Here is a 27815-nt window from a genome sequence, read left to right on the forward strand (position 1 = left end):
ATTTTCCGGAAAGGTTGTATGTGTGAACAGGTCCTTTTTGAAAATACCGGTTAATTCGTTCTGGCTATTTTCCGGAAAGAGAAGTTGTAACATTACCGGTAATTTGTAAATTAATAAAATTTGTAATTAATAAAATGCTGCGCTGTGTGAATGCAGAAGGATGATTGCCGGAAAGAGCGCGTACACGTCTAGAACGTGCTGACGTGAGACGTCTACTTTAGCCAATCAGAACAGTCAGACGCATTCACGTCCGCGCGGTTTATGAGAATAAAAGCCTTTGAATATTTTCCTAGACGCGTTAAGCTGCTAGAACTTTGTCAGATAACGTTTATATGTTCTTCTTAATGCCATCGATAAGATGCTTATGATAAGCCGCTGTTTGTTTACCTTCAAGCTTTGCGCATGTCTGTGAAACAGCCTGTGAGCACCAACACACCCACATATTATGCACATCTCGACATGCGAAAGTGTTTCTCTTTATGTTTTCATCGAAGTTGTTCACAATACTGATCATCCACAGAGTTTGTAATGTAGTCAAATGTTCACAAATTCAAGCGCAGCCGTTTAAAGCTCATTTGTGGTGAATGATGTCACAATTTACCGTTTTTTTGGAATGGATGTGGGAACGGTCTTTTCTGGAAAAATTCCGTAACGTCTTCGCCTGTGTGAACAGCGCTTTTTTGAATATACCGGTAAAGTCGTTCCGGAAATTTTCCATATATTTACCGGTATAACTGCGTGAAAGGGGCTAATGTCATGTTTTTGAAACTTCTTTTTAAAGCTGTTTTTATATGGATAAATAACAATGTGAGTGAACGAGACCAGAAGTCTCAAGCTAATAATGTTCCAATGGCTGCGTCTGCTCTAACATGGAAGAATAAGGTCAATATAGTAGCAAAACAAAGAATCGAGACTTCTCTTTGGCAAGCAAGTCAAAATTATAAGATAAAACTGCAAGGGTGTCCCTTCTATTTCAAGTGTGCTTGTTAAATTTCTACATTTCCAATAACGAACTTGACAAACCCCTCACAGTATCAGACATAAAAGAGAAATCAGTTTTACCTTCAGTTTTTGCTGTAAAGTAACTAAGCCTTCAGTGCACCTATTAAGCTCTTTTTTACAAGATCTAAAATAAGTCTCTGATATCCCAAGAATGTGTATGCTCAAAATACCACACAAATAATGTTTTATAACTCTTTAAAACTGGCCCTTTTAGGCTTTAATCCTACGTTTGCCCCTTTGATGACTGTCGCTTTAAATTCAAATGAGATTGTGTTCTTTTCAAAAGAGGGCGGAGCTAAAAATGCCTGCGTGTCAGCATAGTGGTAGATTCAAAAACAAGACTAACGTCCTGTGCTAATGAGGGAGAGATGGTCACTGATGGGCGGGGCTTTCCTACTCTGATGGCACATGCAAAAGGAGAATGTCAATCAAAGTGTTTCTGCAGACTGTTTTTATCAAGTGTAATGATAAAAAAATACAATTAATACACTTTTATCTTAGGAGGCTGGTTATATTTAGACTGTTATAAAACTTTTTTATCATAGGAAACTGTTTAAACCCCCTAAAAAATGATTTTTGCATAAAAGGTCCCATTTAAATAAATTACCTCAAAGAAGGCTGAGCTTCAAAGCCACACCCACCTATTATTTAATCACCATAGTCCAATGGGAGTTCAGAGGTGTTTGCAAATTGAACTTTCAGTTTTTGTTCAAAATTGTCACGTCATTCATTCCTCCATTTGGCTTGAGGTGCATCAGGCCTTACTCTTTTTGTCAAATCTCTTTTCAGTTGTTAAAGGAGCTGGCGGACCTGTATGAGAATGATATCTCCAGACTGGAGCTGTTTGTTGGTGGCCTGCTAGAAACGCAGGAAGGTCCTGGTCCAGTGTTTTCCACCATCATCCTGGACCAGTTTGAGCGGATAAGAAATGCGGATCGCTTCTGGTTTGAAAACAAGCAAAATGGGTGAGATTTTCCTATGATGGTCAACCTCTCATAAACACTCCACATTTTTTTGAAAAATGGCTTATTTGACAGCTCTCCTAAAGTTAAACAGTTGAGTTTTAGCATTTTTAAAATCTATTCAGTCAATCTGCAGATCTGGCGGGAGCACTTTTAGCTTAGCTTAGCATAGATAATTGATTCAGATTAGACCGTTAGCATCTAGAATAGAGATTGGATATTTTTCTGATTTAAATCTTGACTCTTTTGTAGGTATATCATAGTCTGGAAAGACCACTGGAAAATGAAAAGTTGCTCTTTTCTAAGCCAATATGGTTATGATTACTCAGTAATATTATTCCTTATATAATTAAAAAGCAAGCAAAGTTCCTTAATTATTACACCAAAGTGAGAGTAAGATTTCTAGCCATATTGGGCAAGAAAATAACAACTTTCCATTTTACGTTGGCCTTAGTAAATAATTGTAACACAAGAATGCTGGACAACAAAGATAATGATCCACATGCAGGTTTATTAACAAAGAGAATGGTCAGGCAGGCAATGGTCACAATCATAAGCAAACGTAAACATACAGAGAAAAACCAGAAGCATGGGCTTCGTACTGTTACAGGGTGTGTACCAACAAGACTCTGCAATGTCTGAGAGAGTGTGTGCTGTTTATATAGTCCATGTAATCAGTCTTAAGTAGCTCCCAGCTGTGTGTGTGTGTGTGTAATCAATGGAGAACCGAGACAGTGTGTGCGTGTGGTGCCTAAAAGTAGTTCATATGGTGCCTGAATTGTAGTCCAATTGAAAGTGAATGTTCTCCAGCAATCTATAAGAGTTAGATTCCTTGTGATCGTGACAGTAATGTAACTACAGAAGAGTCAGGCTTTGAATAGGAAAAATAACAAAACTCTTTGGTCATTTTTGAGTAAGATGCTAATGGTCTAATCCGATTTGATGATTTAAGCTAAGCTAAGCTAAAAGTTAAATCTGGAGATCAGCTGAATGGATTTATAAAAGGTAAAAGTTAACTGCTTAAATCTAATGGAGTCTTCAAAAAAAGTGCAGTGTTTCTGTACAGTATTTCTGTATGCAGGGGCGGACTTAACCAATAAGCGAGGTAGCCAGCGGTTTAGGGCCCCAGGAAATTAGGGGTCCCCAACCAATGTCAAGAAGCCTACATTAATCATATAGCTGTTTTATAAATTTGCATATATTATATGTTGTAAAATCTGTCTATAACCATTAAGACTTTAATGATAGTACCTCTTTTCAAAACCAGGGGTCCCCCATGAATAGTGGAATGTTCCTTCTGTACTGTACGTGCAAATATTCAAAAATCAAACCACAAATATGGCTATTTAACTGCACATAGTTCGTGAACTTGTTTTTATTTGTTAATCCATAGTATTTAATTTGACATTAATAATAAAAACACAAACAAACAAAAAACTAATCAATAGAAAAAAATTATACCTATAGAGAAAGAGTAAAAGTTTTGAGTTTCAGTGCTTGGGCCTCATACTAGGAATTGCTTAGGACCCCCAAGTCCGCCCCTGTCTGTATGGTATTTCTGGCTAAGCTTCAGCTTTTCTGTTTCTCAGATTGTTCACGGAAGAGGAAATCAAAGCCATACGTAACACCACATTTCACGATGTCCTTCTGGACGTCACCAGCGCAGAAAAGGGAGACATCCAAAGAAGTGTTTTCTTCTGGAAGAATGGTAATAAGGAGCCCACATTTATTGATGGATTCTATAAAATTACGTCATATACTGTTGGATTTGAGTTTTGGCTTTGTTTTACAGGTGATCCTTGCCCTCAGCCTCAGCCAATCAGAGCCTCTGATCTTCAGCCCTGCACAAAAGCTTTCTCTATGAGTTACTTCGACGACAGCAGCAAAGTTGGCTTTGGTGTAACTGTAGTGGTGCTCTTCCTGTTTCCTGTTGGTCAGTGTGTTTCAGATCTTTCTGTGTGCTGTAGTTTATTTCAGACCCTTGCAATAAATCAAAAACATACATCATTACATTACTAATTAATAATTATACAATATTTATCAGTATTTTTATATTATACTTAGGTATTTTTAATAGCCTTTATTTGTTCATTAATATAAATTATGTTATTCTTGTTTTAAGCATTGATAAATTGTTCATCTTTTCGGCTTAGTCCCTTTATTAATCATGGTTCGCCACAGCGGAATGAACCACCAACTTTTCCAGCTTATGCTTTATGCAGTCATTCGCACACACACACTACAGCCAATTAACTTATTCAAGTCACCTAGAGCGCATGTCTTTAGACTGTGGGTGAAACCGGAGCACCAGTAGGAAACCAGTAGGGGAGAACATGCAAACTCCACACAGAAATGCCAACTGACACAGCTGGTGCTCGAACCAGCAACCGTCTTGGTGTAAGGCGACAACGCTACCCACTGCACCACCATGTCGCCCCATTAATTTTGTGTTATTTTTCTTTATTCATCCTGTATGGTCTTCCTATTTAAAATAATTAAAAATATTTACCTTTAAATATAGATTTTTATTTATGCTATTCTATGTAAATAATATGTTAATGCGTGAGGTATTAAACCACAAAAGTAAAATATAATAATTAAAAAAAAATTCAATTTTTTTTATAGTATGAAAGTTGCACTCTGTTTATTTGCAATAAACAACAACTAAATTATTTTTCAAATAAACTAAAATAATTTCATTTTAAATATTAGTATTTTAAGGGTGACATGGTGGCTCAGTGGTTAGCACTGTCACCTCACAGCAAGATGGTCACTGGTTCGAGTCTCGCAGTCCAAAGACATGGGCTACAGGGGAATTGAATGAACTAAATTGTCCGTAGTGTGTGAGTGTGTACGATTGTTTCACAGTACTGGGTTGCAGCTGGAATTTATATATTATATTATAATATACTGTATTTTTATATTATACTACTTATGTATTTTTAATAATCTTTATTCTCTAATTAAAATAAATTATGTTATTCTTGTTTTAATCATTAATTAATCATTTATATGTTATATTTTGTGTTATTTTGCTTAATTTATCCGAAATGGTTTTCCTACTTTAAATAATAAAAATATTACATTTAAATATATATTTTTATGTATGCTATTCTGTCTAAATAATTTATTAATGCATGAGGTATTGAACCAAAAAAGGAAAATATATTCATTAGAAAAAAAAGCTGTTTTTTATATTATAGTAGTTGCAATCTGTTTTTTTATCAATTATAAATATCAACTAAATTAATTCCAATGAAAATTATTACAATCATTTTATTTTAAATATTAGTATTTTAGTACTATTTTAAATAACATTATTTTATATACTTATTATTACTGGTTTTAAATAAAAAAATAAAAAATTATATATATATATATATATATATATATATATATATATATATATATATATATATATATATATATATATATATAATTTTATTTTATTTATTTATTTATTTTTTGCTTGAAGCTTTGTTTAACTGTTTATCCTTTTAAATTTATTTAAAAATTACAATTATTTTACTATTGTGTATTCATTTTTTTTATTTGCAAATGCTTCCCAATAATCTTTCAACACATAATCTGCAGTATCTTCTTTAACAGTAAGCTACATCGTAGCATCTGCAGTTGCTCAAGTTCGGACAGCCAGATTCAAGCGATTCCAGCAGAAGCGCAGTGGATCCACCAAACACAAGGAACCTGCTCACGGAACCACTGGTCAGTAAAATCACCTGCAGTATCAGATTGACCTAATATGACACTGAAAGTGAGGATATTAACTCCTCCCACTGCATTGCTCTTTATATGCAGCCAGTGAGTGGTTGGGTCACAATACAGCACCTCGACAAGTTACTCTTGCGTTCAGTGAGAAGAAAGTTTTCCAGACCTTCGATGAGAACGGCTCCCCTCTCAGCTCTCACAGCCTGGGCAATCAAGACCACCTGAACGTGATCGTATCCAATGACCATCAGCACCGCGCTCTGCTCCTGAAGATCCCCAAAGAGTACGATCTGGTAGGAGTTTGATTCTTCATCCTATTGACAATCAATGATCAATGAGACATTGGGGCTTCATGCATATTTTTTTGGTTGGATAGTTATCTGATCTTAAAATGAACAGGTGTAAATGTGGTGTATGTATAAGTATAAATGTGTATATATAAGACTGAAGTGACCACAGGCCTATTAAGATGTTGACTTTCTGTTTTGAAAGGTTTTGTTCTTTGAGGACGGTGTCCAGAGGTCCGAGTTCCTGAGTCTGCTGCGCTCTGAGCTGGAGGGCAGAATTCAGAGTTTGACTGTGATGGAAAAGAGTGAAAAAGAGATGCTCTGTGATGCTGTGACCAGAGAACAGAGGGGGAAGATCGTGGAGACCTTCTTCAAGCATGCTTTTTCAAAGGTGTTTGCTTCTGTTGTTTCTTCTTACGTCTGTTTCTACACATGCTCCATCTGCAGTGCATTTGCAGACCCTATTTTTTCCGTGCCCATTCATGACTCATTTGACTTATTCAATTTTCCAAGAAAAGGAGTTCAATTTAATTTGTTGGTTTAAATTCAGCCCCTTTAAATAGTTTGCAACCACTTTCCTTAAAGTTTGTTAATCCAATGAATCATTTTCATCAGTGCAGGTTACAGCTTTCACACTGCATGCAGTTGCAATCCTGCACTCTCAGTGCTTTGTGTAGAAATCTTGCTAAAAGTAAACATACGCCAAATTACATTTTATTGATGTATGAATGATTATGGCTCAGTTGATGATTTAAAGTGGTTCAATTAAGTCAGTATTTAAGTTAATAGTGTAACTTTATTTCAATGGTCCCTTTAACAAATTTTGTTGAATTTAAGTTAGATTGCATCTACGTGCCAACTTATTCTCAATAGATTATAAGTAGACTGTTAGGTTGGGGTTAGGGTTAGTGTAAGTTGACATGCACTTGCAAAGTTTCTTATAGTCAGTTAAATGCAATGCAACTTTTAGTCAAGAATATGTGTAATAGGGACCTTCAAAATAAAGTCCTACCCACAACTTTTGCTTGGGAAGTGGCGTACACACGTTTCTACCCCTGTTTTGTGCATACGTCACATTAAAGTAAGAGACCCAAGTCTATTTTTGCTGTGCTGGATATGGAGAATAGCATGTTGTTTGTGGCAAAATGTAACATTCATATGTTAATTTCCCTTCGGCTTTGCAACCTAGCACTGGGAAACACCCATACACTCCCGCATTCACACCCACACATACACTACGGCCAGTTTAGCTTATTCAATTCACCTATAGCGCGTGTCTTTGGACTGTGGAGGAAACCGGAGCACCCGGAGGAAACCCATGTCAACACGGGGAGAACATGCAAACTCTATACTAAAACGCCAACTGACCCAGCCCCGGCGCTCGAACCAGTGACCTTCTTGCTTTTAGGCGACAGTGCTAATTGAGCCACTATGTCGCAATTTAATTATTAATTATTATTTATTATTACTTGCATTATATACACACTTTTAAAATGAAAAATGTTTTACGTTTCCACTAGTTAAGAAAAAAATGTAATGAAAACATTGTCATTTTGTTATTGTCATTGATATAGTTTGAGGACAGAGAGACATGATATGCTGTTTGGCGGAAAACGTAGACTACTCAAAAACTACGTGATATGGATGATACTCGTCTGGTGGAAAAAACCCAGAATTCATTATAATGCCTAGATTGTCAAGAAAACATGTCATTAAGTAGTTTTAAAATGTTTGATTCTTTAAACAGGTGCAGTGTTTAATGCAGACTGAATATTTGTAATGCAGGCGTTAGGTCTACAAAGCCATATTGTCTTCAATCCATTGACAAGGTGTCATAGAGATAAGAGGTAGTGTCTAAAATGTTGCTTCTGATTTCAGGTTTTGGACATTGATAAAAGTGATGCAGGAGACCTGAGCAGCAGAACCAGAGAAGCTCTGCAGTGTGAGCTGACCCGAGCTGAGTTTGCCAGTGTGCTCGGGCTAAAGTCTGACTCGCTCTTTGTGGAGTCCATGTTCACACTGGCTGACAAAGACGGTAACGGATACCTTTCCTTTCAGGAGTTCCTGGATGTCATTGTCATTTTCATGACAGGTATGCATGTTAGTTTGTTACAGTTTTACAATGTGTCAGCACTGGGTGACAAGAATGTGACAATGTTTCTGGCTTTCGAATATGACTCCAGGTACTTCTGAGGAGAAATCTAAGCTTCTGTTTTCAACGCATGACATTAAAGGAGACGGCTTCTTGTCCAAGGAAGAGTTCACTTCTTTACTGAGGTCAGGTCTGATATCACATTCTGTTTTGAGCAAAGGAAAGATAAGCCAGAAATTTGTGGAAATTAGATGGAAATCTTTGCTTAAGAAACAAGATGGAGTAAAACGTCAATCCTTAAGAACAGATGAGGAGCCTTCAGCACGTAATCATCCTCAGTCTCAGTGCTGCAGGTGGAAATGCAGAGAAACTTCATTCATTCATTTTCTTGTCGGCTTAGTCCCTTTATTAATCCGGGGTCGCCACAGCGGAATGAACCGCCAACTTATCCAGCAAGTTTTTACACAGCGGATGCCCTTCCAGCCGTAACCCATCTCTGGGAAACATCCAACCCGGACGTTTCTGCAGACCGCGATTTACGTCCCGGGAGGTACGTATTCGAGCGGTTTTTGTTTTCGCGGATCCGCGAGAGGCCACTGTGCGCGCTTTTTCGCGTCTCGGGCGCCTCTCGGGAGCGTGCCCCGTTCGCGCCCGCGCCGTTCTCGTGCGAAAAGCCGCCGACTCGGCCGCCCTCCTCTTCCTCCTCCTCCTCCTCCTTCCCTAAACCCGAGTGACGGTTCGCAAAAGCCGTCCAGAAAAAAAAAAAAAAAAAAAGCAAAAGCCCTCGTCTTCGGTTTCGACCACGTTTTCGGTTCCCGCCGCGTTATCGCCCTTATTTTTCGGATTCCGTTTTTCGTTTTACCTGATTTCCGGAACCGCTGTTCCCCGGACTCGATCCCCGTCGTCGTCCACTGCGGCCTCCGCTCCGCCGACGCAATGCTGTGAGCTAAGCGGACAAACTGGTTGCATTGGAAAAGCCCTCAACTCGGAGGCGAGCCGTCGGCCGGCGAGCGCGAAGAGGAGGGGTGGAGCGGCGCCACACCCCGCAGCGTTCGCTCGAAAAAAACTAAACGTGGCCTTACGTACCTCCGACCATGTAAATCGCGGTCTCCAGAAACGTCCGCGGGGCTACGTTTCCAGAATGAGCTTGGGTTGGAAACATCCACACACACACATTCACATTCACACATACACTACGGACAATTTAGCCTACCCAATTCACCTGTACCGCATGCCTTTGGAGGAAACCCACGCGAACACAGGGAGGACATGCAAACTCCACACAGAAACGCCAACTGAGCCAAGGCTCGAACCAGCGACCCAGCGAACTTCTTGCTGTGAGGCGACAGCAGAGAAACTTTAGAAATATAAAACAGTTAAAGATGGTGTAGTGGTGTTGACTAAAAGGGCAAACTGAGACTTTTCCAGTTAAAGGAGAACTGAAAACATCTTGGGAGACTGAGTAACCTGCACATATAATAGCAGTTTTGGATGAATTTCTAATGTAGATGCCAAAAAAACAAGACCAACAACACAAAAACAAGTCATACAGTGGCTGACTTAAACCTGCTCAGAGAAAGGCTGTTGTTATCAAACACTGTTTACTTCACTAAGTCAAAGGAAAGATAAGCCAGCAATTTGTGCATACATATATTTTATGATGATCGCCTGAATATGACTTTTGTGTGGTGCAGGTCTTTCATTGATATCTCTGGTGCTCTGTCGAAGAGTCAGGCTGACGATGGAATCGCCGCTATGCTTCAGACGGCTGGTCTTTACAACAAAGATCGCTTCTCCTGGGAGGACTTTCACTTTCTGCTGCGGGACCATTCAGCTCAGCTCAATATTAAAGGTCAAGAGATATTATTTCTCCCTTTATGCCGCGATATTTTTAGCTTACCCAACACAGAGGTATTTGCAACATAGGCTCAATGGGGATACAAGTCGAGGGATGCATATTAGAGAAACCACAAATAGATGCACTGGAAAATGTTGCAGTGCAGTGAGTGTTTTCAGTTCATTCATATGGAAGTTGAGCATGAACGTCTGTGCAGTGCAGTATGGGATTAAAAGCAGCACGGAGAAAGCATTGAAAGCATCAGAAAGGTTGGGCATCTCTGAATTTATGCAAATGCCAGGCAGCAACCATTCGCTATAAAAAGTAGGCCTGCCAGGGAGGGGGTTAATTCCACCCCTATAGTGGAATTTAAAAAATAATAATATTATTATAGTTTTTAATTTTTAAATTATATATAGTACATATATATTTATAGTCTACGAAGATTTAACTTATTTTTCAAAGCAAAAAATACTAGGCTGTTTCTCAATTCCAAGAACGCAAGAACACCACCGGCCTAGTTTTGCCTAGCCGTTGGAAGTTTCTGTGAGGAGTTTGTATGTTCTCCCTGTGTTCGCGTGGGTTTTCCCCGGGTTCTCCGGTTTCCTCCCACCATCTAAAGACATACATCACGCTTAAGAACCAAGCACGCTTTAGCCCCCTTCTCAGATGTTCCCTTAGCTATCGCAGTCGGGGAGTTCTGAGATCCACCGAGCTCAGGCTCCCCTCTAGCTCGAAGATCCCTTGAGCTTGGGGCTCTCTCCCGGGACAGCATGCCAAACAAGCTTTGATAGATCATTGGCTAAGTGTGAACTCCTGAGGTAAATAAGTGATATCTCTGAACTTTAATAATAAATATAAATTAAATGGTGCGCTTCCCACCTCCAGTCGCAATGACTTCTGGGACTTCCAGAGCGAGTTCGCTGCTCAAGTCTGCATCAGTGCGTCCTCGATATCAAGATCACATCCGGGAAGTTTCACGCGTCCTCCGCACTTGCGGTCTTGAGTATTGGAACTGAACTTAGGCAGCTGATGATGACGTTACACAAGAACACGAGGACGCAAGACCGCTGAAGAACGCATATTGAGAAACAGCCCTAATAAAACTAATGAGAATTAATGTTTTTTAGTATACTTGTTCAAGTTCACTGAAGCAGTACTATATATATAATATAATGATAATATTTATTTATTTATTTTAAGGGTATTTTTAATGTATAACTTTTACAAACGTATAAAGCACATTATTGGCATGGCATATAACACATAAGGTCTCTCCAATCCAGTTCTATGGATCTGAGTCTTTCATAATACACTTATTAATGATTTACTGTCTCTCTCCTCCTCTCCCTGTATTTTCTCTACTCTCCTCGTGATGAAGAGTAGGCAAACAGCATTGATCAACTTGATTATAAACCTAAAAGTATCCTAAATCACACACACTATACCTCTTCTCCTCTGCGGTTTCTCTCTTCTTCAGGGTCTTTCTCTCTCTCTTTGTCCCCCTCTCTCTCCTTTTTCTGTCTGTCTCTCTGACATGATGAATCCTGTCTGCGCTGCTTTTAATGCTAGCGTACTCATCTAACGTTACCATAACGTCTTCCTCTATACCCTTAATACTCCTGATCATAGGTCTGTTTAAAGAAGGTGTGTATGGAACATGCCCCAATAAAGATGCCTCCTCTTTCTCTCGCTTTTCTCTCCATCTATTAAATGTTCTTCACACAGAGCCATGAGGTTGAAGAATACAGATGAAGTAGGGCTAGTTGCGGCAAATGATGATGACAAACAGAGTTCGGAAGATTATAGATATCATTGTAGATACAAATCAATTCAGATGTTGCTAACATTTAACACCAGGTGGAAAATAACTGTTTATAGAATATAATCACTATTTAGATGCTGTTAGACTTGAAATTGGCTAAGCATTATTAAATAGCCTACCTACGAGGGACTTGTGACTTTATATCACATTTGCGTTATTTTTTACAAAATGTTTCCTTCCTATTTAAAAATAGATAAATTTCCAATTGGATATGTAATGGGGAGAGAAAAAGTAGCACGAGCTGATGATCAATCGCGTCCAAAAATGATGCTGTGCGCTCTACGAGGTACACAACTCAAGCTGTAATACTAAATCGCTCTTTACTCATGTTGTCTCTGTCAATCAGGCATCGATAGGCCTAAACCGCGAACAGCTTATTCCAACTAGATGCGCTATTTGCAGTTAGCCTAAAAAGAGACTCCGAAATTTGCTTTTTTTTTCCCTCGCAGGGGCCCCAAGTGCTCACGGGCCCCTGGGCCTGTGCCCATAAGGCCTATTGGTTAATCCAGCCCTGGATGTTTGAGATCCAAAGGTTTACGTTCATATAATTATTAATCACCTCTTTCTAAATAGACTGTCTCTAAAAACGAGGGGGACGTTTCAATGTATTTTTGCCCATCTCTGTTTGCAGGCATGGAAGTACTTGGTAAGAAAAAACTAGGCAGACAGCACAAGGTATCTTTCATCAGGAAAAACAGGTAAGAGAAAACATCTCATGTAAAGCAAATGTGTCAAAATAAGTACACAGCTACCATTATATATTTCTGTAGCAGTTCTTCATCAGTGGAGGAGCTTACTCACACACCCGAGGAGGAGCACGGACAGGAACTTCGTCAAAGGCAGACCAAGAAGTGAGATGCTAATGTGTAATATCTGTCATTTTGGCGTGTTCTGACATGTCTATATCCATTAGGAGCTCTTTCTGGTGTTAGATTTAATCCTTTGTGAAACCTGCCATTTGTTGGCTATTGAGAAATGTGGCCGGCAGTATCAGTGGGATCTGATGCCATTCTGTGACATAATGTGGGTCAGGTTTCGCTTTGAACGTCATCAGCTTCAGCGAACTGTGACTAGACTATAAGGCGCAGTATAACGGAAGTAACTCCATTTTAAGCTTTTATTAGAAAATATGAGCGGTGCAGACCTGCGGAGTAGCCACAACAATGATTTTAGGTTGTGAGTAATTGGTAGGATGTTGTTAATTGGTTTTTGGTTGCTAGAACTGATAGTTGCTTGCTAGCTGGTTCACCCCAAAGATGACAGACCACTAAATAGATAGATAGATAGATAGATAGATAGATAGATAGATAGATAGATAGATAGATAGATAGATAGATAGATAGATAGATAGATAGATAGATAGATAGATAGATAGATAGATAGATAGATAGATAGATAGATAGATAGATAGATAGATAGGTAGATTGGTATTCGGATATTTATCTTTCACAGCATGTTTCACCTGTATGTCTGGTTAGAAAGACTGCTAATTACATACAGTAGACTTAGTTATCCATCTGTGTGTTTTGTTTATTAATCTCTTTAGCTGTCTATCTCTTTGATTAAGTAACCGTCTGTCCATCTTTAGTTCTATTTATTTATATATTCACTCGTCTCCTTCTATCTTCTATCCTGTTTGTCAGTTTGGTTAGTTTTCTATCAAGTTATTTAGTTGTCTACCTTTATTTGTAATTCATTCATTCATTCATTCATTTTCTTGTCGGCTTAGTCCCTTTATTAATCCGGGGTTGCCACAGCTGAATGAACCGCCAACTTATCCAGCAAGATTTTACGCAGCGGATGCCCTTCCAGCCGCAACCCATCTCTGGGAAACATCCACACACACATTCACACACACACTCATACAATACGGACAATTTAGCTAACCCAATTCACCTGTACCGCATGTCTTTGGACTGTGGGGGAAACCGGAGCACCCGGAGGAAACCCATGCGAACGCAAGGAGGACATGCAAACTCCACACAGAAACGCCAACTGAGCCGAGGCTCGACCCAGCGACCTTCTTGCTGTTAGGCGACAGCACTACCTACTGTGCCACTGCTTCGCCCTTATTTGTAATTAGTTATTTAATTAATATACAGTGCATCCGGAAAGTATTGATAGCGCTTCACTTTTTCCACATTTTTTTATGTTACAGGCTTATTCCTAAATGGATGAAATTAATTTATTTACTCAAAATTCTACATACAGTATACCACAATGACAATGTGAAAAAAGAGTTTTTGAAATTGTTGGAAATTTATTAAAAATAAAAAAGCTGAAAATTCAGATGTACATCAGTATTCACAGCCTTTGCCGTGAAGCTGTAAATTGAGCTCAGGTACATTCTGTTTCCACTGATCATTCTAGAGATGTTTCAGCAGCTTAATTGGAGTTCACCTGTGGTCAATTCAGTTGATTGGACATGATTTGAAAAGGCACACACCTGTCTATTTAAGGTCCCAGGATTGACAGTACATGTCAAAGCACAAACCAAGCATGAAGACAAAGCAACTGTTTGTGGACCTTCAAGACAGGAATGTTGCACAAGGCTGGGGAAGGTTACAGAAAAAGTCTGCTGCTCTGAAAGTTCCAATGAGCACAGTGGCCTCCATTATCCATAAGTGAAGATGTTTGGAACCACCAGGACTCTTCCTAGAGCTGGCCGGTCCTCCAAGCTGAGTAATCAGGGGAGTAGGGCCTTAGTCAGGGAGTTGATCAATAACCCGATGGTCAGTCTGTCTGAGCTCCAGCGTTCTTCTGTGGAGAGAGGCGAGACTTATAGAAGGACAACCATCTGTGCAGCAATCCATCAGGCCTGTATGACAGAGTGGCGAGACGGAAGACACTCCCCGCCTGGTAATTGCCAAAAGGCATCTGAAGGACTCTCAGACCACAAGGAACTAAGTTCTCTGGTTTGATGAGACTTAAGTTGAACTCTTTAGAGTGAATGCCAGGCGTTACATTTGGAGAAAACCGGGCAGCGCTAATCACCAGGCTAATACCATCCCTACAGTGAAGCATGGTGGTGGCAGCATCTTGCTGTGGGGATGTTTTTCAGCATCAGGAACTGGAAGACTAGTCAAGTTACAGGGAAAGATGAATGCAGCAATGTACAGAGACATCCTGAATGAAAACCTGCTTCAGAGTGCTCTTGACCTCAGACTGGGGCGATGGTTGGTCTTCCAGCAGGACAATGACCCAAAGCACACCGCCAAAATATCAATGGAGTGGCTTTACAACAACTCGGTGAACGTCCTTGAGTGGCCCTGACAGAGCCCAGACCTAAATTCTATTGAACATCACTGGAGAGATCTGATGTAAAATGGTTGTACACCGTTGCTTTCCATCCAACCTGATGGGAATCCAACCTGCAAAGAGGAATGAGCAAAATTCCCAAAGACAGGTGTGACAAGCCTGTGGCATCATATTCAAAAAGACTTGAGGCTGTAATTGCTGCCAAAGGTGCATCAACAAAGTATTGAGCAAAGGCTGTCAATACTGATGTACATGTGATTTTTCAAGTTTTTTATTTTTAATAAATTTGCAACAATTTCAAAAATACATTGTCATTATGGGGTATTGTGTGTAGAATTCTGAGGAAATAAATGAATTTAATCCATTTAGGAATAAGGCTGTAACAAAAAAAATGTGGAAAAAGTGAAGCTCTATGAAGAATTTCCAGATGCACTGTAGATGATCACCATAATCAATTCTAGACAAGAATGTACTCTCTACTAATTTCTTACGAGCCTTGTAAGAAAAACTATTACTAATTTCTTCCTAAGCTTTTTCAATAACTTGCCAATGTGTGTATCAAAGGCTAATCTCTCGTCAATCCGAATGCCTAGATATTTATAAGAGCTAACTCTTTCTATTGGTACACCATTTGAGGATGTGATTATCCGGTCTGTTACCTTAGAGCGGCCATGGCTGAAAATCATATACAGTATTTAGTCATATATTATATCAATCAGTTTAATCTACTAATTAACTAAACAAGCAGGCATGTATGAAGATAAACCGATGTAGAGTAAAGATGAAATTGTGTTTCAGAAATTATATAGTGACTCAAGTCAGAACAGGTCAAACTAGCCCAAGTTTGAAGTGGCGTTAAACCGGAGTCAATTTTCCCTTGTTAGAGCTGGACAAAGCCAAGCCAAGCTGTACGTCAGGCCTCAGAGAGAGCGATTCAACAGAAACCCAGTGCAGCAGTGCGTGCAGCAGTTCAAACGCTTCATAGAAAACTACAGAAGACACATCATCTGCACAGTGGTCATCTACGCCATCTCCGCCGGCCTCGCTTTGGAAAGATGCATCTGTAAGTTTTTATACTCTAATTTTATTTTGGTTTATTAATCTGTCGGTATTATTTGCTCAATGAACTGTTGGTGCATTTTTGCACTGGAGATCCGCACTGATGGTTGCAAACCAATAGCGATGTTTGTAGATTATGGTTTACAGGCTCACTCCAGTGGCATCCCAGAGACCTCTATGGTGGGTGTGTTGGTGTCTCGTGGCTCAGCGGCCGCCATTTCGTTCCTGTTCCCCTACATGCTGCTGACTGTGTGCCGAAACCTGATCACCATGTGCAGAGAGACGTTTCTCAACAGATACATCCCATTCGACGCTGCTATCGACCTGCACCGCCAGATGGCCGCGACTGCACTCATTCTCTCAGGTCAGAGGAAATGGGCTTTAAGGGGACTTTTTGAAAACTAAAATATACTTCAGCAAAGTCCCTTTAAAGCAGAGTTTTCTCAACTTTAGAGTTTTAAGAGTTTAGGTTCAACTTGCTTCAACACACATGCCAGGAAATTTTTAGTATATCTAGTAAGAGCTTGATTAGCTAAATTGTTTAAGGTTGGAGCTAAAGTCTCCAGGACGCCGGCCCTCCAGGACGGAGTTTGGACACCCCTACTTTAAGGCAAGTCATTTCACTCGGCGGCCATCTTTGAAACGCCTCAAATTCTCCAAAATTGCTTGGCAAGCTTATGATTAAATTTCATATTAGGAATCACCAACGAAATTAAACAATAACTGACCCTTTAGTTTCATTTCTTTATGTTCAAATCCCTAAAATTCTGCAGAAACTCACATCTGGTTTGAGCCCCACCCCCAAAGATCTGTCAGTCTATAGCGATCGCTGATTGGCTGCTGTACTAGAAGCCGGGCTTCGTTAACTACCTTGACTATTAAAATTGACCCTATTCGAAACTGTATGAATGACGTGTCTTGTGAATTCTAGAGTCGTTGACTGTAATTAGAGATCCACTTATTACATTCACCTTAAAAACCATCTAAATTAATAAGCAATAAACTTTAGCTACTTTGCTTTTAAGGACAACTTGAGAGACTCATGGTTAACACTTCAAAGTAGTCCTCGCTGCAGCTTGTAGTCAGCGGCGTAGTGCAAAATGTGTGGGACCACACGCAACAGGGGTGGGGTAGGGGTGCTTATGATCGCATGAAGTGAAGAGGGGGTGTGTACACAGCTCGCTGTTTTAGGGGCGTGTTGCTTCACATGAAAATTAGTTTTGGCTTCCCGCCCAACGTAACAAGGGGGCGGAGCCAAGAGCTCCCACGCTCTGTGTTTGCAACAGACAGGCAGACAGAGAGAAGCTAAGCTACATGAGAGGATCAGCATTCAGCCGTACATGTACGACTCGGACACAGACTAAGCAGAGAGTGCAAAATCATTTGTTTCTTTGTATAGTTTTCAGCCAACTGTGTGCTAGTTTCAAGTGCCGAGCTTGTACACTGAGACTAATAACCACGCACACTGGATTAACTTTGACTGAGGCACCGGATGTGCCGTGATACGGCACACCAGACATTTTCTGTGGGGCGGCAGAAACATGAAGTGTCCCGAATCCTCGCATCACGCAGAGCCATGCATTCCAGAACTCCCAAAACAGGCAACACCAGCGCAAACAAAACAGCGCCCTAAAGGCTGATTTATACTTCTGCGTCAAACTCCAGCGTATGCTACGGCACTGACGCATAGCCCTTCGCTGTGGCCGTCGGCGTCGCTGACGTGCACCTCTCAAAAAATGTAACTACATGTCACAACTACGCGTAGCGCAAGCTCTGTGATTGGTCAGCTTGGTAGCGCTGATGAGTCTGGGCAGGACCGAGAGCCGCGTGAATGGTGCGAGCCTGATGGAGCAATTGTTTACAAGTGTGGAGTCCCGTGAAGGAGCTCCAGACGGAAAGTTTTGTTTTGTGTTTATCTCATAGTTAAAGTTGTTGCACGTCCTGCCTCAAAATGAGCGAGTTTGAGCCACTTGTACATCCTGGAAGTGTTCAGGAAAACAAAACAGCAGCGAAGAAACTCGACACAGAGGAACATTTACACCTCACTGCCAACTAGCGTTTCGGAAGTGTTAATGCAGACCAACAGAGACAGCGCGCAGAAGTATAAATGCACAGTTACGCGCGTTGCATGCGCCATGGGTTACGCCGGTCACTTGACGCAGAAGTATAAACCAGGCTTAAGTTAGCGGCCGCCCACGGCGCCCAGCCGGAGACCCAAAGAGCCACCGCGTGCACCCCGACAGAAACCTACGCCCAAAATTCCTAAATGCATGCCGCCACGCAGTGAAGCAGTTCTGGTGTGCGACCTGCAGGCAAGTTTGTTATTTTATTTCCAATGGAGAGACGCGCACAGGAGGCAACACGCTTGCACTTTTCCAGCTGCACCTAAGATCACAGGCAGCTTCTGTGTTCGCGAGAAATGCAAACGGCTGAAGTTTAACGTAGACGCAATGAAAAGTACACATGTTTGCAAACCTACCAGAAGGTACAAACAATAATTCCGATTAGATCGATAATGTGGAGAATATTGATCTTGTGTTGAGCCCAATGAGCCTTACATCTAAAAATAGAGCAAGGGTGTTCCTTTGGTGATATCGCTTTGACTCACACTGAAAAAGGCGGACGTGAAAGAACAAACTAAGGATATGGTGACGCGCCTGTCAATGAGTATTGGTGGGCGGGGGGACTGCACTTCTACGTCAAGTTGCGGTCGCTCTGAAAACCACTCCAATTGGTCCACCGTTGGTTGAGGGGGTAAAGGTGGCGGTAACACACCAAAACGCAAAACGCTTGAGGCCAGCGCCTTTAAAATACAAAAGGAAGAAGAAGTTTACTGGAAGAAGATCCGTTACGTAGTGTAACTATTGACCTCTATTATAATGTCTATAGTTCATACCTGTCAACCCTCCCGCTTTTTTCCAGGATTCTCCTGTATTTTATAGTTCTGTCCTGCTATCATCCCGCAAAGGTATTTTCCCGTATTTCTCCCATATTTTCAATTTTTCTCTAAAGGGTGGCAATAAACATTAAAGAGTCGAGCCTTCCTATATGCAACCCATTATGCCAAACCACCAGGGGCCGCCCTTTGCTCCTAAATGTGCTTTCATTTTATTTAGGCATGAAAACAGCTTGAAATAAATATAAAAACAGCGGGATTCCCTTCCTTTTCGTTACAGCTGCCGTTGCATCTCCTATGCAATCCTCAAAACAGTCATATAGCGCTGCTTGACCGCTCATTTTGATGCTGTTGTATATGTTTAACTTCCAAAGGAATGAGGCTCAATCTAAACTTTCCCTGTGCGAATCAATGGCCGGAGCTGCAGATTCAAGCATTGGTATTCTTGGGTGGAACCAGGCGGTGTTTAACTTGCCTATGATGTCATAGATAGGTACATTCCAGAATCAGCTGTTTTCTAGGCCTGGGGTCAATAAAAGTTTTTATTTTAGCAACAAGGAAATTTTCAGGTCTAAAACTTCCAGGATATTATTTTATTGCGATGACCTTTTCTATAAAAGAAGCGCAAGTAAAAGTTGCTTTCTCAGTTCATGACCCCTTTAATGTATTTATGTAAATGTTTACTGCAGATAGAATTCTGTAGGACTTTTATTATGCAATAACACTGCAAGAGTGCTAAGATATGCATGTGCAGTTTATGGCATATACGGTTGCTTTGCAGTGTGTAATGTCTCCACAAAGAGATGTGTTGATGATTTTGATTATGTTATTTGGCTTTGTGCCGCAGTTGTTCACAGTTTGGGTCATTTGGTCAACGTCTACATTTTCTGCATCAGTGACCTCAGCATTCTCGCCTGCCTGTTTCCTAAAGTGTTCTCCAACAATGGGTAATACATAATATTGATGCATTCATTCGTTTTCTAAGTCCTTTTATTAATCAGGAGTTGCCGCAGCCAACTTATCCAGCACATGTTTTACGCAGCGGATGCCCTTCTAGCTGCAGCCCATCACTGGGAAACATACATACACACTCATTCACACTCACGGACAATTTAGCTTACCCAATTCACCTGTGGGGGAAACCGGGGCAGCCGGAGGAAACCCACATCAACACGGGGAGAACATACAAACTCCACACAATCTACTTGCTGTGAGGCGATCGTGCTACCCATTGTGACGCCCCATTATTGAAGCAATTAAAGTGATCTTGATATGGAATGGTCTATATTTAAAGTTTCTCTAAATTTGTGACTTAAAGTTATGTCAAGTAAAATTGTTTTTAAATTGAAACTGAAATTGAAAGTGTTTTCATTTGCATTTTTTGCAAACATTTGTTATTTTGACCAAATGTCCCTTTAAAAAAAAACTACAAATGCTATAATTTACAACATTTTCATTTAAAATTTGCAAGAATTTTTATTGGGCGAGGCAGTGGCGCAGTAGGTATTGCTGTCGCCTCACAGCAAGAAGGTCGCTGGTTCGAACCTCGGCTCAGTTGGTGTTTCTGTATGGAGTTTGCATGTTCTCCCTGCCTTCGCGTTGGTTTCCTCCGGGTGCTCCGGTTTCCCCCACAGTCCAAAGACATGTGGTACAGGTGAATTGGGTAGGCTAAATTCTCTGTAGTGTTTGAGTGTGTGTGTGAATGTTTCCCAGAGATGGGTTGCGGCTGAAAGGGCATCCGCTGCGTAAAAACTTGCTGGATAAGTTGGCGGTTCATTCCGCTGTGGCGACCCCAGATAAATAAAGGGACTAAGCCGACAAGAAATGATGAAGAATTTTTATCAGACATTAATATTTCACTAAAGCCCTTAACTAATGAATCCAGTAAATAGTGCGAAAGAAAATCTTTCAAGTAGTCTCTTAATTTATTTCATTTTTCTTATGGAAAAAACGATAAGGTAATCATCTTATTATTTACAGGTCTGAGCTTCCAATGAAATGGACCTTCTGGTTTTTTAAGACAGTTCCTGGTATGCCAGCACAATAATATTTCATTTAGTATTTCATTTATATAATATCCTCAGTTCCTGTATTAGTTTCTCTGTTTGTTTGTTTTTCCCTTCAGGCATCACTGGGGTCATTTTGCTGTTGATTTTTGCTTTTATGTACGTCTTCGCCTCGCACTATTTCAGACGGATCAGCTTTAGAGGATTCTGGATCACACACCACCTTTATGTGCTCATCTACGTGCTGGTGAGTCCAAATAACACATTGTTAGTTACTAACACTTGTGATAGAGATTCTGATTTGTGTCCTGTTCTACAAATCGGAAAACCCAAATCCTCTTATCACTTTGGCTTTCTTGTATATTATTCGATTGTTGTTGTTTTTATTCTCCTTTTGACATGGTTGTGGGTTTCAGTTGCAGAGCAGGGCTTAAATTATTACTCTCTTTTCTCTCTTTATTTGTTCTTGTTTTGTTTTGGTTTGCCTTTTTGGCTTTATTCTGTTCTGTTCTCGTTTTATTTTGTTTTGTATCTTTTGTTTCAAGAGTTCACACTTAGCTAAGGATTGATTTTGAAGCGAGTTTGGCATGCTGTCCCGGGAGAGAGCCCTGAGAGAGCTTATAAGATCCTCGAGTCTGGGGCTCCCTCCCGTTTGCAGGGCGAGAGGGGAGTTTGAGCTCAGGTAGGTCTCGAGAACCTAGAGGTATCTCGAGAAGTAGAGATATACTGCTGGTGAGGAGTTCGACTATAGGGTTAATTTAGATTGATCAATTCACTTATGACACATGTTTTTGGACTGTGGGAGGAAACCGGAGAACCCGGGGGAAACCCAGACGAGTACGGGAAGGGCATGTAAACTCCACACAGAAACGACAGCTATGTTAGGGATTTGAGCCAGTGACATTCTTGCTGTGAGGCAACTGTGCTAACTACTAGGCCACCGTGCTACCCTACTGAGGTAAAGGTGGAGGAGTTGGGGTGGCGAAGATAACTGTAGTAAGAAACTGGTTATTTATAGTGAGTTAGGAATCATCTGATTAGTGAATCATGCAATAGTAAATGCAGGACCAGCCATGGACAATCATAAGCACATGCTCCTCTCAAAATTAATTTTTAAATAGACTTCACTTAGTTTAGTTTTGACTTGTATTGTGTTGTTTACAGGGCTTAATTTGTGCCGATACAGGCCTCTTAAATCTGATCCGGCACCTCATTTTACCGGTCCTCCTCCTCAACCGTCCTCCTCCTTCATCCGCTGTTCACTTTCACTTTCTTCCGCGGCTTCCCAACCCTCTTCACTTTTATCCGCTAACCATACCTACCAACATTCGGATCATATAATCTGGGAGATTCTTTTCGGGGGTTCGTGCGAAGTGAAGACCGGTGGGGTGGGGGTTGCGCGAATTCTGGGAGTTTTCTGGGAGACATAACAATACAGGAGATGGGCGGGAGATGGGTATGAAATATGGGAGACTCCCAGGAAAAACTTAAGTGTTGGCAGGTATGCCGCAAACACTCCCCCAACCACACATGCGCCACCGCCACACACTGCCAACATTCCACCACCACCCCCTTTCCACTATCATGTTCTCCATCCCCGGGTAACCGGATCCGTTACCCCGATCTGTTCAGCGACCTCACAAATTAAGCACTGGTTGTTTATACTAGTTTATATTAGTGTTCTCTCTTCTCTTCTCCTCTTGTTTCATTTCATTTTGTATTGTTTTCCTCTTTAGTTTTGTGTTTTCATTTCATTTAGTTTCTTTTTTGTCCTTTTGTTTTGTTTCATTTCGTTTAGTTTGTGTTGTTTTTGGTCTGTTTTGGGATGTTTTCCTTTGTTGCTTTGTCTTGTGCTCTCCACTCTTGCCCTCAGTTTTATTTTGTTTTGCATTTAATTTAATTTAGTTTAGTTTTGTTTGCTCATCTCTTCTCCTCTTGTTTCATTTTGTTTTGTATCTTTTTTTTCTTTGTTCTGTCGCTTCAATTTGTTTAGTTTAGTTTAGTTTAGTTTCATTTTTTTTGTTATGACTTGTGTTCTGTTGTTTATTTTAGTTTTGTTCTCTCTTCTCTTGTTTCATTGTGTTTTGTTTTACGCTTTAGATTTGTTTTAATTTTGCTCTGTTTTGTTTTTTATTTTCTCTTTGTTTCTTTTTGTTGTTTTGTTTTGTTTTGTTTAGTTTGTATTTTTGTGTGTGTGTGTTTTTTGGTCTGTTTTGGGATGTTTTATTTGGTTTTGTATAGTCTTGTGCTCTCTACTCTTACTCTCAGTTTAGCTAGTTTAGTTTAGTTGAGTTTAGTTTAGTTTTGTTTGCTGTTCTCTTCTTCTTTTGTATCTTTTTGTCATTTTGTTTTGTTTCATTTTGTTTGGTTTGTTTGATGTTTTTGGCCTGTTTTAGGATGTTTTCCTCAGTTTTATTTGGTTTTGCTTAGTCTTGTGCTCTCTACTCTTACCCTCAGTTTCGATTTGTTTTTCAGTTAGTTTAGTTTAGTTTAGTTTAGTTTAGTTTAGTTTAGTTTAGTTTAGTTTAGTTTAGTTTAGTTTAGTTTAGTTTAGTTTAGTTTGCTGTTCTCGTTTCATTTTGTTTTGTATCTTTTTGTCAGTTTGTTTTGTTCCATTTCATTTTGGTTTGTTTGTTGTTTTTGGTCTGTTTTAGGATGTTTTCCTCAGTTTTATTTTGTTTTGTTTCATTTAGTTTAGTTTAGTTTAGTTTGCTGTTCTTGTTTCATTTTGTTTTGTATCTTTTTGTCAATTTGTTTTGTTTCATTTCGTTTAGTTTGTGTTGGTTTTGGTCTGTTTTATGAGGTTTTCCTTAGTTTTGTTTTGTTTCAATTAAGTTTTGTTTGCTGTTTTCCTCTCCTCTTGTTTCATTTTGTTTTGCCTTCGTCTTTTGTTTTGCTGTTGCTAGGTTTAGGAAAGTTTTCTTTTAGTTTTATTTACTTTTGCTTTGGTTTCATTTACTTTTGCTTAGTTTTATTTTTGGCTCTGTTCTCCTTCCACTCTTGTTTTATTTGTATTTTCACTTGTTTTATTTTTTTTTTTCTTGTTTTGTCCCTGTTTTTATTTTTTACATGCAGTGGTCAGACTAAATACTGATTTCTTTCTCATTTCTTATATGTCAGACGGTAGTCCACGGCAGTTATGGTCTCCTCCAGCAGCCGCGTTTCCACATCTACCTGATCCCACCCGGCCTGCTCTTCCTCCTGGACAAACTCATCAGCCTGAGCCGGAAGAAGGTGGAGATCCCAGTGCTGAAAGCAGAGCTGCTGCCCTCAGGTACAGTTTCAGACACTCACAGCACATCCAGAGCAAAACCTAAACTCACTATGATCTGTCAGACGCTGAAAACTGTCCACTCGTGATTACTCTAGCTGTGATATCAGCTAATAATCAGCTAATTCAGAAGTCTTCGCATCAAACACGATTTTTGCAATGAGAAGCACGTTTTTTGAATGCTTTTCAAGTGGCCATGCGCATTTTTAATGCTGCACCTCACATTTTTGCTGTTGTGCTATGTGCACCTGCAGTTGGAAAAAACTTTGAGCGGAAAAAGCGAGCTTATACGTTAGTCACGTCTTTTTTAGTTATCCAATCAAATGAAAGCAGAGGCTGGGTTTCCATTGAGGTGACAGCAGTGTTTGTGTTGTCAAGATGACTACAGAGACTTTTAAATATGGAGGAGAGACTAGTGGTCGCTGTTTCAAAATTTCTGGAGCTGTATGACTTCACAAATCGTAAATATCCCAGTATTATTAAATATTGCAATTATAACAATACTAACAGCAGTACAAACACACAATACGTAGTTGATTCAGTGGTATTGTATATATCGAAAGTGCAGCTGAATGGAAAAGCGTGTTCAGTGTGATCGAGGTGAAGAGTTTACAAATACACCAATAATTTTCACCAAACTTCCAGAGTTGACTGATTACATTTAAGAATTGTAAACGTTTATTATTACTGTTGTCCTTTCTTTCTTTTTACTTTCATTTTTACTATCATACATTAATAAGCATTGTTGTTCCTCCCTACCTCTGACTGGTTTCTTTCTATATGTTTTATTAATATCTGTGACACTTGCTTCATTTATTGACTGTTATTGTTCCTTATGTATGTACTCTGACCTGTCCACCAAGTTACCTTTACATGCATACACACACACACTCGCACACTTACGCACATACCAGTACCTGACTATATTGTTGTTGTTTTTGTTTTGTTGCTTTGTATTTGTTATTTGTTGATGTTTTCTTGTATTTGTATGATTTTTTGCATATTCTAATAAAAAAAAGATAGGTTGTATTAAAAAAAAAAAAAAAGAATTGTAAACATTTTGTGCATTACAAGTTCACTTAAACGTTGTTTAAATATGCAGGCATTATTTGATTAAATATGTGCTAATTTGCATACTTTTGTATTGCAACAGTCTGCGCATTAGATTAAGCCAGCTTTAAAATTCTTGTTTCGTTTTTGTCATACACACACACATTCTCCATGTTTCTGACCTGCAGACGTGACGATGCTGGAGTTCAAGCGTCCGCAGGGTTTCGTGTACCGCTCGGGACAGTGGGTGCGGATTGCCTGCCTGACACTGGGCACAGACGAGTACCACCCGTTCACCCTGACCTCTGCACCACATGAGGAGACCCTCAGCCTGCACATCCGAGCTGCGGGACCCTGGACCAGCAAACTGAGGGAGGCCTACAGCCCCGAGAAACACCAGGAGCTCGGAGGACTCCCAAAGGCAAGAATTATACTGATCCAGATCAGAATGTTGAAAGAAATTATTTTTAAGGATCACATCAGGGAGTAGATGATCTGTGAAGGGCTGCCACAGGGGAATGAACCGCTAACTATTCCAGCATATGTTTTACACAGCGGATGCCCTTCCAGTCGCAACCCATCACTGGGAAACACCCAAACACTCTCACATTCATACACTTCAGCCAATTTAGTTCATCCAATTCACCTATAGCGCATGTCTTTGGACTGTGGTTGAAACCGGAGCACCCTGAGGAAACCCACGCCAACACAAGGAAAACATACAAACTCCACACAGAAAGGGACTTAAACCAGTGACCTTCTTGCTGTGAGGCAACAGTGCTAACCACCATGCCTAAATATATAATATTATATTCAATTTATTAAAATATATTTAATATATTTTTAAAAATATTTGATATATTATTAAAAATATATTTGTAGGTAAACACATATGTTAATGTAATAATATTATAATATTTATAAAATAATTACATTTATTATAGTTTTTATTTTCTGGAATATGTTTATTTATTGTACATTTAAATTAAAATATACATCTATGTTGAAATATGTGGCTAAATCATTTTTAATTAAAATAATGTTTGATTATTTTCATGAAATAACCAAGTCAAAGTAATTAGCCTCATTAGAGCAGAATGCTGATTTCCTTCTCTGCTGTTCCTCCTCAGCTGTATCTGGACGGCCCGTTTGGAGAAGGTCATCAGGAGTGGACAGATTTCGAGGTGTCGGTGCTGGTCGGTGCTGGGATCGGAGTCACACCCTTCGCCTCCATCTTGAAAGACCTGGTGTTCAAATCCTCTGTCAAGTTCAAGTTCCACTGCAAAAAGGTACAACTCTAATTGTTTTTGTTTTGGGGTTTTGTCGTAATGTTATCTTTATTGATTTGTTGTTGTGAAATTGAAGACAAATCTATTTTTTTTTACCAAAAACTAATGCAGATGTTTGTTGTTGACAAAATAACAAGCTTTGGAGACCACACCTTCTTCTAGAAAAAGGGCGGAAAGAGCAGAAGCGCATTTGCATTTAAAGAGACTTACGAAAAACAGCTTTTGATCTTTTTATGTTTTGTTTTGTTTTTATGTTTTGTTTTGTTTTTACGCATTTTTATTATTTGTTTTTATTTTTATTTTACTTGTTTCTTTTATTCTTGTTTATGTAAAGCACTTTGAATTGCCATTGTGTATGAAATGTGCTATACAAATAAACTTGCCTTGCCTTGCCTTATAAAAAAAATGGGTGTTTTCAACATAGTTTTATTTATTTATTTATTTATTCATTTATTTATTCATTTATTTATTTATTTGTTAGGTTGAAATGTCACAGTCACATTCTGGATTCTGGGATAATAAGAAATGCCATTAAACAATTAATCATGATTAATCGAAAGATAAAAGATTGTATTTACGTTACTTATATATATATATATATATACATATATATATACAGAATTATCCCTCCCCACCTCCATTTATTTTTTTTCCCAATTTCTGTTTAACAAAGAGAAGATTTTTTTCAACACATTTCTAAACATAATTGTTTTAATAACTCATCTCTAATAACTCACTTATTTTATCTTTGTGTTGGAATATCAAGCCAATTCCGACCGTCCTGGCATGTTTTATTATAAAGACAAATATTTTTGTCTTAAACGAGCATAAACAGTTATGAAAGTAAGCGACTGCTTTCATTATAGATCTGTGCATTCTTAAAGTGACACCTCTGTTATCAAACGAAACAGTGGATCAAACTGAGAGACTCGCTGCTCTTTACTAAATAACTATATTAACTTAAATCGATATGTAAATTGAATAAAAGTGTTTCCCATTGATGGGTTGTGGTTGGAAGGGCATCCGCTGCTTAACACATATGCTGGATAAGTTGTCGGTTCATTCCGCTTTGGCGACCCTAGATTAATAAAGGGACTAAGCTGGAAAAAAAATGAATGAATGAATGAATGAATGAATTAATTAATTAATTAATAAAAGTGAACAAGTTGATTTAATTTCTTTGTAGGCCATTGATTTTAATAGGCTAAACCAGGGTTTTCCAAGCTCAGTCCTGGAATGCCAGTGTCCTGCTGAG

General features: G+C 39.4%; 1 protein-coding gene across 15 annotated transcripts in view; it reads left to right on the forward strand.

The window, feature by feature from the left end:
- duox (dual oxidase) overlaps nucleotides 1-27815 on the forward strand; it is a 59218-nt gene that overhangs the window by 27359 nt on the left and 4044 nt on the right. For 2 of the 15 annotated variants that reach the window (XM_073943295.1, XM_073943296.1), the window contains 19 exons: nucleotides 1792-1967; nucleotides 3554-3672; nucleotides 3757-3897; nucleotides 5559-5687; nucleotides 5781-5983; nucleotides 6183-6368; nucleotides 7856-8069; nucleotides 8161-8254; nucleotides 9764-9921; nucleotides 12363-12429; nucleotides 12502-12582; nucleotides 15874-16052; nucleotides 16182-16412; nucleotides 19792-19891; nucleotides 20925-20974; nucleotides 21070-21197; nucleotides 24071-24224; nucleotides 25460-25692; nucleotides 26402-26560. In XM_073943295.1, coding sequence (XP_073799396.1) covers nucleotides 1792-1967; nucleotides 3554-3672; nucleotides 3757-3897; nucleotides 5559-5687; nucleotides 5781-5983; nucleotides 6183-6368; nucleotides 7856-8069; nucleotides 8161-8254; nucleotides 9764-9921; nucleotides 12363-12429; nucleotides 12502-12582; nucleotides 15874-16052; nucleotides 16182-16412; nucleotides 19792-19891; nucleotides 20925-20974; nucleotides 21070-21197; nucleotides 24071-24224; nucleotides 25460-25692; nucleotides 26402-26560 — 2802 coding nt within the window. Of the gene's footprint in view, nucleotides 1-1791; nucleotides 1968-3553; nucleotides 3673-3756; nucleotides 3898-5558; nucleotides 5688-5780; nucleotides 5984-6182; nucleotides 6369-7855; nucleotides 8070-8160; nucleotides 8255-9763; nucleotides 10251-12222; nucleotides 12430-12501; nucleotides 12583-15873; nucleotides 16053-16169; nucleotides 16413-19791; nucleotides 19892-20924; nucleotides 20975-21069; nucleotides 21198-24070; nucleotides 24225-25459; nucleotides 25693-26401; nucleotides 26561-27815 lie in introns of those variants that run through there. The other 13 variants (XM_017354273.4, XM_073943302.1, XM_073943299.1 and 10 more) reach the window with 9 other exon arrangements.

This window comes from Danio rerio, chromosome 25, assembly GCF_049306965.1.
Source record: "Danio rerio strain Tuebingen ecotype United States chromosome 25, GRCz12tu, whole genome shotgun sequence".
In the NCBI taxonomy this organism is placed as follows: Eukaryota; Metazoa; Chordata; class Actinopteri; order Cypriniformes; family Danionidae; genus Danio; species Danio rerio.